This window comes from Stomoxys calcitrans, chromosome 3, assembly GCF_963082655.1.
Source record: "Stomoxys calcitrans chromosome 3, idStoCalc2.1, whole genome shotgun sequence".
Lineage (NCBI taxonomy): Eukaryota > Metazoa > Arthropoda > Insecta > Diptera > Muscidae > Stomoxys > Stomoxys calcitrans.
In genome coordinates this window covers 122,077,610-122,091,294 of record NC_081554.1, presented here as the reverse complement: position 1 = coordinate 122,091,294, position 13,685 = coordinate 122,077,610, and the positions used below count along the sequence as shown (strand labels likewise).

The window sequence follows — 13,685 nt, the reverse complement described above, 5'->3', positions numbered from 1 at the left end:
TCCTACGCAGTAAGGATGGTGACTGCAACAATTGTAAATAGTGTACATAGTTAGTCTTAAGTATAGGTTAGTTGATAGAATTAAGTTATATATTAATTGGAAAGCTGCCTTGGCCTTTTTTAAAAATCTATTTTTTGGGTCTAACTTTTTGTTTTTGTTTGAATTTTAATTTTCATTTTGATGTATGTAGTAACTGTTGCCTAAGAACGCAGTACAATTGAATTTAATGTAGAGTACTCAAGATCGCATTAGCAATGAGATAGTAGTTCTAAGAATTTATCAGTAAGCGCCTCTGTTACATGCAAATATGAATTTAGAAATAAAGCGTTATATTTGAATTGAAAAAAAAATGGTAAGTATTAGTTCTTGTGCATAACTTGTGAAGTGAATTTAATTTAAAAAGTGAAAAAATGACTGGTCGTGGTAAAGGTGGCAAAGGCTTGGGAAAAGGTGGCGCTAAACGTCATCGTAAAGTGTTGCGTGATAACATCCAAGGTATCACCAAGCCTGCAATCAGACGTTTGGCTCGTCGTGGCGGTGTAAAGCGTATCTCTGGATTGATTTACGAAGAAACCCGTGGTGTCCTGAAGGTGTTTTTGGAAAACGTTATTCGTGATGCTGTCACCTACACTGAACACGCTAAGCGTAAAACCGTCACCGCTATGGATGTCGTCTACGCTTTGAAGAGACAAGGCCGCACTTTGTACGGTTTGTATTTTGTATTTTGGAGAAAATTTTAAAAACTTTAAAACTAAAACAATCGGTCCTTTTCAGGACCACAAAACATATTTAAAAAGAGATATTTCTTGTTATAAATTTTTACTAAAAAAAAATACATAAAATTTATTTGAAAATAAATATTACCATTTTTCAATTTGCCGTCGGCCAAAATGTAGCTTCTATAATATACATACATACATGACGAAACTAAAACCGACGCCATTAGAACAATACGATGAAACGATGGTATACAACACTAAAAAGCATACATACACACAGATACCAAAATGCACGCATATACTACCATTAAATGTTTCCTTTGCTTGGAGCTGCTAACTTTGTGACAAATGTACGAAGAGGGACGATCGTAGATACTTCGTTTCGATGTTTTGTTATTACATATGCCAATTTTTCTCAGCATCAGAAAATGAACAATGATTACCATGTGATATTCAAATGTAAAATAAATAGTTTTTACAGTACCCTAATGGTAACATTGATCCTATTAAATGCCGATAATCTTGAGTAGGGTCGATAAAACTAAATTCTTATTATGGTAATGTATGCAAAAAGGCGAAATGTTGATGCATGATAATTGATAACTGATAATTATGACATGTATATTAAAAGACCTGCAATAGTCGATAAGATGTAAACATATTTGAAAATGTTTACCTATAAACAATAGATGGCAGATTTTTTTTGTATTTACACCTAAAACAGGATTGTTTAAGGAAATTTCGAATAACGAAATTGCTAGCAAATTACCAAATCCACTGAAAAAAAAATCGACCAAAAAATATTTTTTAAATTTAACTACAATTAAAATTTTATTTATTATTTAAAACTATTTTTTAAGTAAATTTTCTTGATAAAATAAGGTTTGATATAGTTTTTTCTCTTTTAAAAAAATTTTTGTCGTCCTGAAAAGGACGGATTGTTGTTGTTGATTTATACGATGGCCTGTATTTACATTTTTTCTTTGATGCTCGTAGATAATTTAAGCCTTCTTTTCGGTCTTCTTGGGCAAGAGAACAGCTTGAATGTTTGGCAATACACCACCTTGAGCAATGGTGACACCGGACAGCAATTTGTTCAATTCTTCGTCATTACGGATAGCCAATTGCAAGTGACGGGGGATAATTCTTGTCTTCTTGTTGTCACGAGCAGCGTTGCCAGCCAATTCAAGAACTTCAGCGGCCAAATACTCCATGACAGCAGCCAAGTAAACTGGAGCTCCGGCACCAACACGTTCAGCATAGTTGCCTTTGCGCAACAAACGATGGATACGACCGACGGGGAATTGAAGACCAGCACGGTTGGAACGGGACTTTGCCTTTCCCTTAACTTTGCCACCTTTACCACGACCAGACATTTTTAGTTATTTTTTTTAATTCACTTCACTTAGCACTGAAACACAAATGATATTAGTTCGCAGCATGAACTGCAGTATTTATACTTTCGGATCCAACGTGTAGCTAAATTTAGAGGGTTGTTTTCGTAAACATAGCGACTGTTTTCGTCTACCTGAATATCTTGTGCATGAAATGGTTTAAATATTCCGAGTAAGCCATCAAACACACAAAATCGTGAACAGTGTTAAAAGTGTTTGTGTGACTTAAAAAAAAACCAAGTGAAAATGCCTCCAAAAGCCAGTGGTAAAGCAGCAAAGAAGCAATAGTCGTTGAGTGGCAGATCGTAGACTCAAGACACGAACTTGATTTGGCGAAAAGTGATTTTTATAAAGAGCACAAAAGAAATATAAAAAGCCTACAGTGGTTTGAACATTTTTGTGGGCCACTGACCAGTGACTGTGGCGTTGAAATGGAAGGTCAGCCTGAGAAAAGGGATGACGAAGAAGAAGAAGAAATTGAAGAAGCAGAGAAGCCAAAGAATGAGACGGTCAACGAGGTCATCCAAAAAATGGAAGAGGCTAGTCGCAAGCGAAGAAAGAAGAAGTCTGATAGCGACATTTACGAGAGCCTAAAGATGGGATGCTTGGTGGAAGAGCTCAAAGCAGCGAATGCACGCCTTGAGAAGAATGCCCGCAGAAGTGAGGCTGTGATTTTGGCCCTGCGAAAGGAAGTGGCCGAACTAAAAATGGCCAGAGCAAAGCAATGTTTTTGTAATGCTTCTGATGGTCGAGTGATTGTTGCCCAGGCTACAAAGGGCATGAATTCACATATTGCTTCAGCTAGTGCCCACACTACAAAGGGCATAGCTGCTGGCAATTCAGCTGATGATGGCGTCCATATCTCAGTCGAGGATATGGATACGAATGATTTGTCGGCCGGGGTAGCCGAAAACCCCGGCACTGCGTTGAACGATGGAGCCTTCTCCCTGGTAAAGGCCAAGCGAATTCCGAAAGAGAAGAAGAAGAATGAAGAGACGCTCCCGTTGAGAGATGTTGCGCAACCTGCAAAGACTGGTGCTATACCGAAGATACCGGCAGTGAAGAAGAACGCTGTCCCCCCAGCTGTGAAGACCCCTGCTACGGGCCAACCGGCCACAGCGGATAGAGAAGACAATGGAACCATGCCTGCGTTTATGGTTTATGATGTAGGTGTAAGAGAGTTGTGTACGATTGTGTCAAGATCCCTGAACACGAAGAACTTCACCATCAGATTGGTAAGAAAGGGTTGCATAAGTTTGAGGGTAAGGGGTATAAATTCCTTTGAGAAGATTAAGAGTATGTTGAAGGAGAGGCGGTATAAATTCACCACCCATACGCCTAGGGATTTGTTGCCCTATTCAGTTGTTATTGAGGGACTTTCTGGCGAGTTTTCTAAGGAAGAGGTTGAGGAGTGTTTGGGTGGCCTTGGGTTCCCGGTTGATGTTCGGGGTTTGGTTAACCTCTCGGGGAACTTATGGCTTCTTAGGGTGGGCAGGTCCACCGATTTGGGTCTCCTCCATGGGGTGAACAGGATGTTACATTGCAGGGTCACTTTCCGTAGGGACAGGGCCCGTGATCCCGTCCAATGTTATAATTGCCAAAGGTATGGCCATGTGTCCGGCAACTGCGGTTTGCCATTTCGCTGCTGTAAATGCAGCCAGCCACATGAACGCGGGGCGTGTCCAGTTCCGCCCAAGGATTTAGAAGGGAAGGAGGTTACCGATCCAGAGACGGGTAGGGTGACGAGGTATGAGGTTGTGCCAGTGGGTTGCGTGAATTGCGGTGTTGAGGGCCATACTGCTGGCTCGAGGGAATGTCCCATTCGTGCAAGAATGGTTGCCAGGATGGCAGAGAAGAGAGAGGAAATCAGAAATAGGGATATGTCTAGGTCGAATTGGGTGAGAGGACTTTCCTACGCGTCTGCTGCTCGGGCGAGCGCGAGCTCGGCACCATCTGGTGCCCCCACATCCGCCGGTGGTGCGGATATCTTTGCGGACTGTCAGCGAATATTGGGCGGCGACTTCGTTTCAATTTTCGCTGGGATGAGGGAATTTGCACCAAGGTATGCAGGCCTTGTTAGGGAGCATGGTGAGTCGGGGGCCATTACGGCCTTCTTGCGCTTCCTCTGCGATGTGTAGTTCAGATGGGAGTGTTGAGGCAAGAGACATTTTTTGAAGATTTTTGGAGTTCAAATTTACCGCCTACACTGAAAGGGGAGATCCTTTTATATGATGGTGAGGTCCTTCTATTTTTCCATAGAAGGCATGACGGTTTTGACATTCAGGACACTGTGTACGACACAACTCAGTGATCCCTGCCTTGTACATATTGTATATAGTTATTTAGAATTACTCTAGAATTAAGATTATATTTATTCTTTCTGTATATAGTTATTTAGGTTTAAGATTTAGATTTAAGTATCACACCCCTATTTTTGGTACTATGAAATATTTCTTTTGGTTTTTGACTCGAGGTTAATTTTGATTTTGATTTTTGACGGAATTTGTAGTCATGGTCAAGAGCCGGCTACCGCATAATAACTTGAAGTTGTCGTACGAGGGAATTTTTTAAGTACTTTGTAAAATTTATAGATTCAATTAGATATTAGCAAAATCTCTGTAAATGAATTTGAATTTTGGAAAAAATAAACGGCTATATGAAACGCCATCAAACACACAAAATCGTGAACAGTGTTAAAAGTGTTTGTGTGACTTAAAAAAAAACCAAGTGAAAATGCCTCCAAAAGCCAGTGGTAAAGCAGCAAAGAAGGCCGGCAAAGCCCAAAAGAACATCACTAAGGGTGACAAGACCAAGAGACGCACCAAGCGTAAGGAGAGTTATGCTATCTACATTTACAAAGTGTTGAAGCAAGTCCATCCCGATACTGGTATCTCCTCAAAGGCCATGAGCATCATGAACAGTTTCGTCAACGCTTGTTGTAGTGAGCCTCCCGTTTGGCTCACTACAACAAGCGTTCCACCATCACCAGTCGGGAAATCCAAACTGCCGTCCGTCTATTATTGCCCGGTGAGTTGGCTAAGCACGCTGTCAGTGAAGGTACCAAAGCCGTTACTAAGTACACCAGCTCCAAGTAAATGGCATACTTATTTCGTCGTACAATATTTTCCCTACAACATCAGGGCCACAAAATAAATTAAAAAAGAGACTTAATTCGTTATTCAACTAAAATTAATTTATATTTACAAATTTAAAGAAAAAATATATCTACCACTCACCCTCACATTGCCCTTATTACTTTTTTAAAATAAAATATGTATACTACCCATACTCTAATATTGCCCTCCTTGCTTAGCACCATCTACATCTACAGTAATATGATCAACACATATTGCTCTTATGCTCAAACACTCGGTATGCAACGTTGTATTGATGTTCGAGTATATGTGAGCGTGTGTGTTGATACTAAATTTTTTAGGGATGTATACTAGTATGTTAGCGTGAAATGGTGTAGAGATGTATATGTGGACTTATGCGTTTGTACACGAGATCTATGGGTAGGTATGCTCGTAAAGAATGAAATAGGTATGCTAAGTGCGATTTTTGAAGGGAATATTGTACGCCACTCTCTTATTGGTTAGGTATGCTAAATGAGATTTTCTTTAACATTAAGTGATTTTCATAATTCTTAGTAATTGCTTTGGTTTATGACCCTAAGTGAAACAGTTAATCCAGTTGCGGAAAAAATCCCATTTAACATGTGATTACTTAAATTTCCTTAAAGGGTAATTTATTCCCATATTAGGTAACAATGGTATTAAAAGATTTCAACAGATGTTTTACAGCTACGAAAAGGGCTGTGATTAGCTTTTCCCTTAAAATTAACATAGTATTTATTAGGTAATTAAAAAATTGTTCGAGTCAAATTTGGTCTCTTTTTAAAAATTTTTTGTAGCCCTGAAAAGGGCTGTTAGATATACTGCTTTCGAATATCGAAAATAATCATTTTGACATGATAAGTAATTTTGCATGGAAAAATTACTTCTTAGCGGCGGTCTTCTTGGCAGCTGGCTTCTTTGCTGCGGCAGCCTTTTTGGGCTTGGCAGCGGTGGTTTTTGCCTTGGGTGCCTTTGGTTTAGTGGCTGATGCTTTGGCGGCTGTTTTTGCGGGTTTAGCTTTAACTGTACCTGTCTTTTTGGCAGTTTTAGCCTTGGCCTTTTCGTTCTTCTTCTTCTCGGCGGTCTTTTTAGCAGCGGAAGGCTTCTTTGCAGCGGCTTTCTTTTCACCGGCTGCCTTTTTGGGTGCTGCTGCCTTCTTTTTCTTATCACCGGCTGGGGCCTTCTTCTTCTTTTCAGCGCTCTTTGCTTTAGGTTCCTTCGAGGCAGATGGGGACAATTTGAATGAACCGGAGGCACCCTTACCTTTAGTTTGGATCAATTTTCCACTAGCAACAGCGCTCTTCAAGTACTTCTTGATGAATGGGGCCAATTTTACAGCATCAACTTTGTATGTGCTGGCCAAGTATTTCTTGATGGCAGGCAATGAGGAACCACCACGTTCTTTCAATGTTTTGATGGCAGCATCGACCATTTGTTGGGTTGGTGGATGGCTTGGGGCAGCAGAGGGTTTCTTTGCCTTGGCAGCGGCTTTCTTAGGTGCCTTTTTCTCAACAGCGGCGACTGGAGATGCGGTGGCTTCAACAACGGCGGCGTCAGACATGATTTCACTTATATTTTTCTTTTTAAACACACTTTAACACTTTGTAAATATACACTCACTACTGGTGTACGCTGATTGGTTGAAAATATGGTTTCAACCTTTAGACTAGTGATGGCTGGGTACATCGAAATTATGAGAAGTACATAGTAGTCAACTACGAAATTTTGCGAAACGTTGTGTGGAAGCGAATAAAAATTTTTACAAAAGTTTTCACAGAATTATTCATTTTACGATGAGATAGTAACAATTTCTTTTTATTTTTTATACAATTCTTCTAGTAGAGATATCCAGCTAATCATTAAAGAAAATCCGAGTTAATTATCTTTAAGCGTTACCGAGTTATAAGGGTTTGAGTTGAAAGTTTATAAAAATGTTATGATAAAATTGTAACTAAATTATAAAAATTTTCCAATTTTTATTGAAAATTGGTTTTTATAAAAATTTAGTATGGAATCTTGATATGTTTTCTTGAAAGAAGTGTAAAAAAAAGTGAAAATTTGGATGATTTTCATAGTGAAATAATCGATTTTATTATGTAGTCTATGACAGTTGAATTCACCATATTGGCGTATTTTCCATGAATAAAAGTTTTTCTGCAAATTAATTTGAAAGCTCTAATGTAAAAATGTTTTAGGAAAATTTTATCATAAAATATTATAGAAATGATAGATTTCTATTAAAATGTTACATAATTTATAAAAAGTGTACGTTTGTTACGAAAAGTCTAAAATATTACGATGCTATGTTATACCAACGTCGTTGGCTATGCAAAATGTGCGGTAGGGATATCGGTCTGTAGCTCGCTGGCGATGTCGGATCCTTTCCCGGTTTCAATACAGGGACCACCTTTGCCATCTTCCACGCCTTGGGGAAGTATCCAAGGTTCAGGCAGTGGTTGAAGACAATCGCTAAGAATCGCCATACCCTAGCGTCAGTCCTGCGGAGCACATAGTTCGGAATGCCGTCCTCTCCCGAGCTCTTCTTGTTGTTCATGGTGCGGAGGACAGACCCAATTTCCGCTGGTTTTATAATCCTGAAAGAACCCTCCACAGTCGTGGAGGCATCCGCTAAGTTTCCATCACGGAACTCAATCTTCGTCCCGAACATCATTCAATGCTCCAGGGTTCATGACTCCTTGTTGGATCTTCGCCAACTCACGCGCAACAGCATTCGCCTTTTCCTCGTCAGATGTGGTGCATCGCCCGTCTTCCTGGATAAGATCACAGATTTTACTCCGTCTCCCAGCGGCCCTTATACTTTACAGCTTGCTGAACATTTCACTGTTCGGCCTAATATTATCAAGCATTTGCATGTAATTCTGGTCCTCAAAACGAGCAATACGCTGGGCAATTATGTTCCCCAAGTTCCTTATGGTAGCCCCAAGGGTTGATGATTCCTGCTGGTCCATAATCCGGAAACGTCGCCTTCTCAGGGTTTTCTTTTTGTGGATGAGTTCCAATATGTCCTCTGGCAATTTTCTCAGGGTTCCCTTATGTGGCCTAATCTTGTCGATGCTTTCACTCATGGCCTCGGAAAAGGCTCTATCCATTGCCTCGATCGCCCCATCGATTTCTGCAACAGTCGCATTACTGGCAATCGGCAATTCGCATCTGTCCAGGGCCGCAGCAAGCCTTTCATTAAATCGTCGCATTCTTAAGCTTCTAAAATCGAAGATCTCTGTGGGCTGACTCCTTTCAAAAACCATTTCGCCAATCTCAAGGACGACGGCCCTGTGGTCCGAGTCGTAATCCAGCGTCTCAAGTCCCCTATGAGACCGCGAAACATCCGTCGGTTGAATCCCATTAGTCTTCAAGAAGAAGTCGATGTACGAGCTAGACATAGCAGTCCTCCTCGAGGGCCCCTCTGTCTTCAGCAACGACATGGTTGGTGTCATCCTAAGCCACTCATGCAGACGGCGGCCACTCACGTTCTGGACAGCATCCCCCCAATCTGGATGCCTAGAGTTGAGATCACCACCAATTATCGCCTCCGTGGAGCCTACTAGATCTGCCAATCTATCCAGTGCTTGTATGTCAAGAGCATCCTGTGGCCTACTATACAATGAGGCAAAGAGAACATAACCCTCGGGCGTCGAAGCCCTAACCAGTGTACCCTGTAAGCCGCCGAGATCGCAAATACACCTCTCAGCCTTAATGCCAGTCTTTATAAATATGGCCGTACCGCCGCCTCTAATGCCAGTCGTCCTATATTGTATGTGACAGTCGTAGCCCTCTAGTCCAAATACATGCCTCTCCGTGAGGCCATGCTCAGCTATCATCAAGACATCCGGTTTCTGCTGCTTCACGAAAATCTGAAGATAGTGTCTCTTATGTCGAGACACTATTGAGTTGACATTTATAAAGACTGTCTTAAAACTGGGCATCAAGGCGCATCGATAACAATAGCCCGTAGAGCGCACGGGTTCTCTCTTCATCGGTTCTAAGTTGGCAATATGTATCAGCATACGTCCCAATCTTCTTAACGCAGGTCATCAGATCGCCGCCAAGGAGTCGTCTGCACTCGCCATCAAAGTGGGCCAGGGCCCCGTCAATGCCTCCAGATGGACTCTTCCGAGTCGTAGCTGTCGATGTAGATGCATCTCCACGCATCCCACGGGCCATATCGGCGTACGAACCACCTCTGCCATCAATGGGAGGAGGAGGGACAGTAAAGTCGCTGGTCGTTTTCATGGGAGCAGCCCCCTTACCTGCTCTCCTTCGGAGTATTTCCTTGCGTTTCGGACAGTCTTTGGAGCTTGCCACATGTCCGTCAGCCTTACAATTGACACAGTGATCTGGGACTCCAACGGTCCTCACTATTCGTCCAGTAGAAGGCTCGGTAGCCACATTCTCCTCCGTGTTCAGGTCCCTTTCCGGGATATCGCAGTTGTCCGGACCATGTGAACCACCGCATTTAACACATCGAAACGCCATCTTACAATTCAGGGAAATGTGACCAAATCGTTGGCAATTCCTGCATTGGGTTAAGCCTCCCGCCTTATTCCTCCTTATACTCACGCGGCAATGCAATATGTACTGCAGCTTCTTAAAACCACCGAAGTCGGACCCGTTTCCTAATTGGACGATCCAGCGATCTCCTTCCAATCTTATTATCTTGAGCACATCCAGACTGAGGCCACAGCCTGCAAGAAACTGTCTAAGATCCTCCACATCGTACGTGCCCGAGAGGCCCCGTATCATAAGGGAGAATGGTCTAAGTTCCCTTGGCGTAAAAGTGAAGAAATTAAGACCTATGTTCGTTAAGAACTCTTTTGCCTTCGCATGGTCTTCCATCTTACTAAGATGTAGACCGACCAAGTTCCTGTTTATCAGCCTAATGCTGAATAGGGAGTGACCCAAATGTCTAGCTAGCCTATCCGTCATATCCTTAGGATTACTACCATATACCCTAATCACAGGTGGGCTGGACTTACCTTTTCCTCTCGGCTGAGCAATGTTTGGCTGATGTCCTGGATTTCCTCCGCCAGTGGTCAATCGTCCCTGTGTATCGCCAGGGACAGTTGTCTTCCGTATAGCGCCTTTGCTGGGGGCTGCTGCTGATGTTATTTTATCTGTAGTTGCTGTTGCTGATGTAACTTTGTTTGTTGTTTCTGTTGGTGTATCTTTGTTGGTTCCCGCTACTTCGTTTCCATTTGCCTTGACCCACATTTCTCTCGGCTTTACCAACGGTCTTCTGGCATCCTTCATCGCTGTGTCAAAGCCTTCGGCTGCTTTGACCGACATTTGTTTTTCTCTCTGGAGTGAGTACTCATTAACGACGTCCATGTCATCATCACCTCTAGCTGCAGTATATCTGAGGTCATGGTCATTGTTGCCCCTGATTACGCCAGGGCTAGGTGTTTGATTTTGAACATTGCTCTGTATGAGTGAGCGCAGTTCAGCCAACTCATTAGCAAGTTGACGCTTCTCTTTCTCGAGCCTCTCAATGGTTTCCATAAACTGTGACGTGATTAAGTCAATACGGAAGTCCTCGTATTGCGAATGACTGCCACTTCCACTGCCATTCTTCTTCTTCTTTTTGCGTTTGCGCCTTTTGTCACTGGCGGACGCGCCTCCATCAGACGTACAGGTGTCCTGAACTGCCTTTTTGGATGCATTAGATGTCGAAGCATCCATCTTGTCTTGATAATGAGCGGAGCCCAGCGCCTGCTCGCTCAATATTCCATAATAGTTTGATTCAGCCATTAAGGTGCGATTATGGTCAGTACCATCTCTGACCAAACTGACAATTTCTTTTGGCGCACATAGGTGCTGTGCGCCGGTATTGTTTCCAAACTCCACCTCCTTCTCCACTTGTTAGCACAGTAAAAACGAATATAAAGATTGCTATGCACTTCTCACTTTTTTAAGTGATGTACAAAACTTTTGGTGACTACTATCACTTCTCAATTTCCAGAGTGAGTAGCGAAAAATGTCCAAAAATGCAATGTGCTTACTATGCACTTCACAAAATCACAATTAAGAGTCACTTTCAAAAAGCACTTCAGATTAAAATTTGTATTCAAACTTCCGCTTTCCAAACTTATGTGTTCACACCACGAGTTCTCAACACAGAAATAGTTGCCTTACGGAGCGATTCCCGATATTTATAGAAAAAATTTGGCGGGCTACAGTTTCCAATAAGGGTGTGTGCTGCGTATATGCTTCAACATTTGTATCTGTACACACGAAGTGTATACGAACAACCCCGAAGATAGATCGAAGCGTATGTGTATGTAGTAAATTCAGAGCGGATTTTGTATAAATATGAGGTATCGCAGCATGGTAAGTATTAGTTCTTGTGCATAACTTGTGAAGTGAATTTAATTTAAAAAGTGAAAAAATGACTGGTCGTGGTAAAGGTGGCAAAGGCTTGGGAAAAGGTGGCGCTAAACGTCATCGTAAAGTGTTGCGTGATAACATCCAAGGTATCACCAAGCCTGCAATCAGACGTTTGGCTCGTCGTGGCGGTGTAAAGCGTATCTCTGGATTGATTTACGAAGAAACCCGTGGTGTCCTGAAGGTGTTTTTGGAAAACGTTATTCGTGATGCTGTCACCTACACTGAACACGCTAAGCGTAAAACCGTCACCGCTATGGATGTCGTCTACGCTTTGAAGAGACAAGGCCGCACTTTGTACGGTTTCGGCGGTTAAACATTATCTTGACGCTATTTTGGAGAAAATTTTAAAAACTTTAAAACTAAAACAATCGGTCCTTTTCAGGACCACAAAACATATTTAAAAAGAGATATTTCTTGTTATAAATTTTTACTAAAAAAAAAAATACATAAAATTTATTTGAAAATAAATATTACCATTTTTCAATTTGCCGTCGGCCAAAATGTAGCTTCTATAATATACATACATACATGACGAAACTAAAACCGACGCCATTAGAACAATACGATGAAACGATGGTATACAACACTAAAAAGCATACATACACACAGATACCAAAATGCACGCATATACTACCATTAAATGTTTCCTTTGCTTGGAGCTGCTAACTTTGTCACAAATGTACGAAGAGGGACGATCGTAGATACTTCGTTTCGATGTTTTGTTATTACATATGCCAATTTTTCTCAGCATCAGAAAATGAACAATGATTACCATGTGATATTCAAATGTAAAATAAATAGTTTTTACAGTACCCTAATGGTAACATTGATCCTATTAAATGCCGATAATCTTGAGTAGGGTCGATAAAACTAAATTCTTATTATGGTAATGTATGCAAAAAGGCGAAATGTTGATGCATGATAATTGATAACTGATAATTATGACATGTATATTAAAAGACCTGCAATAGTCGATAAGATGTAAACATATTTGAAAATGTTTACCTATAAACAATAGATGGCAGATTTTTTTTGTATTTACACCTAAAACAGGATTGTTTAAGGAAATTTCGAATAACGAAATTGCTAGCAAATTACCAAATCCACTGAAAAAAAAATCGACCAAAAAATATTTTTTAAATTTAACTACAATTAAAATTTTATTTATTATTTAAAACTATTTTTTAAGTAAATTTTCTTGATAAAATAAGGTTTGATATAGTTTTTTCTCTTTTAAAAAAATTTTTGTCGTCCTGAAAAGGACGGATTGTTGTTGTTGATTTATACGATGGCCTGTATTTACATTTTTTCTTTGATGCTCGTAGATAATTTAAGCCTTCTTTTCGGTCTTCTTGGGCAAGAGAACAGCTTGAATGTTTGGCAATACACCACCTTGAGCAATGGTGACACCGGACAGCAATTTGTTCAATTCTTCGTCATTACGGATAGCCAATTGCAAGTGACGGGGGATAATTCTTGTCTTCTTGTTGTCACGAGCAGCGTTGCCAGCCAATTCAAGAACTTCAGCGGCCAAATACTCCATGACAGCAGCCAAGTAAACTGGAGCTCCGGCACCAACACGTTCAGCATAGTTGCCTTTGCGCAACAAACGATGGATACGACCGACGGGGAATTGAAGACCAGCACGGTTGGAACGGGACTTTGCCTTTCCCTTAACTTTGCCACCTTTACCACGACCAGACATTTTTAGTTATTTTTTTTTTTTTAATTCACTTCACTTAGCACTGAAACACAAATGATATTAGTTCGCAGCATGAACTGCAGTATTTATACTTTCGGATCCAACGTGTAGCTAATTTTAGAGGGTTGTTTTCGTAAACATAGCGACTGTTTTCGTCTACCTGAATATCTTGTGCATGAAATGGTTTAAATATTCCGAGTAAGCCATCAAACACACAAAATCGTGAACAGTGTTAAAAGTGTTTGTGTGACTTAAAAAAAAAAACCAAGTGAAAATGCCTCCAAAAGCCAGTGGTAAAGCAGCAAAGAAGGCCGGCAAAGCCCAAAAGAACATCACTAAGGGTGACAAGACC

The 13,685-nt window shown here is 41.1% G+C and overlaps 3 protein-coding genes across 3 annotated transcripts in view; all 3 read right to left on the bottom strand.

The window, feature by feature from the left end:
* The window catches only part of LOC131995567 (uncharacterized), a 446,417-nt gene that overhangs the window by 169,474 nt on the left and 263,258 nt on the right, over positions 1–13,685 (bottom strand). The window lies entirely within an intron of this gene.
* Positions 1,666–2,113, bottom strand: LOC131995598 (histone H2A). Its single transcript, XM_059364367.1, has one exon. It carries the CDS (start codon positions 2,093–2,095, stop codon positions 1,721–1,723), a length of 375 nt encoding a protein of 124 aa, XP_059220350.1. The 5' UTR covers positions 2,096–2,113; the 3' UTR covers positions 1,666–1,720.
* On the bottom strand, positions 12,907–13,370 carry LOC131995596 (histone H2A). The gene has a single exon (XM_059364365.1). The coding sequence runs from the start codon at positions 13,334–13,336 to the stop codon at positions 12,962–12,964; it is 375 nt and encodes a 124-aa protein (XP_059220348.1). The 5' UTR covers positions 13,337–13,370; the 3' UTR covers positions 12,907–12,961.

Excerpts from the sequence above, each read along its gene's own strand:
- LOC131995598 (XM_059364367.1), bottom strand. The coding sequence starts at position 2,095 with ATGTCTGGTCGTGGTAAAGGTGGCAAAGTTAAGGGAAAGGCAAAGTCC.
- LOC131995596 (XM_059364365.1), bottom strand. The coding sequence starts at position 13,336 with ATGTCTGGTCGTGGTAAAGGTGGCAAAGTTAAGGGAAAGGCAAAGTCC.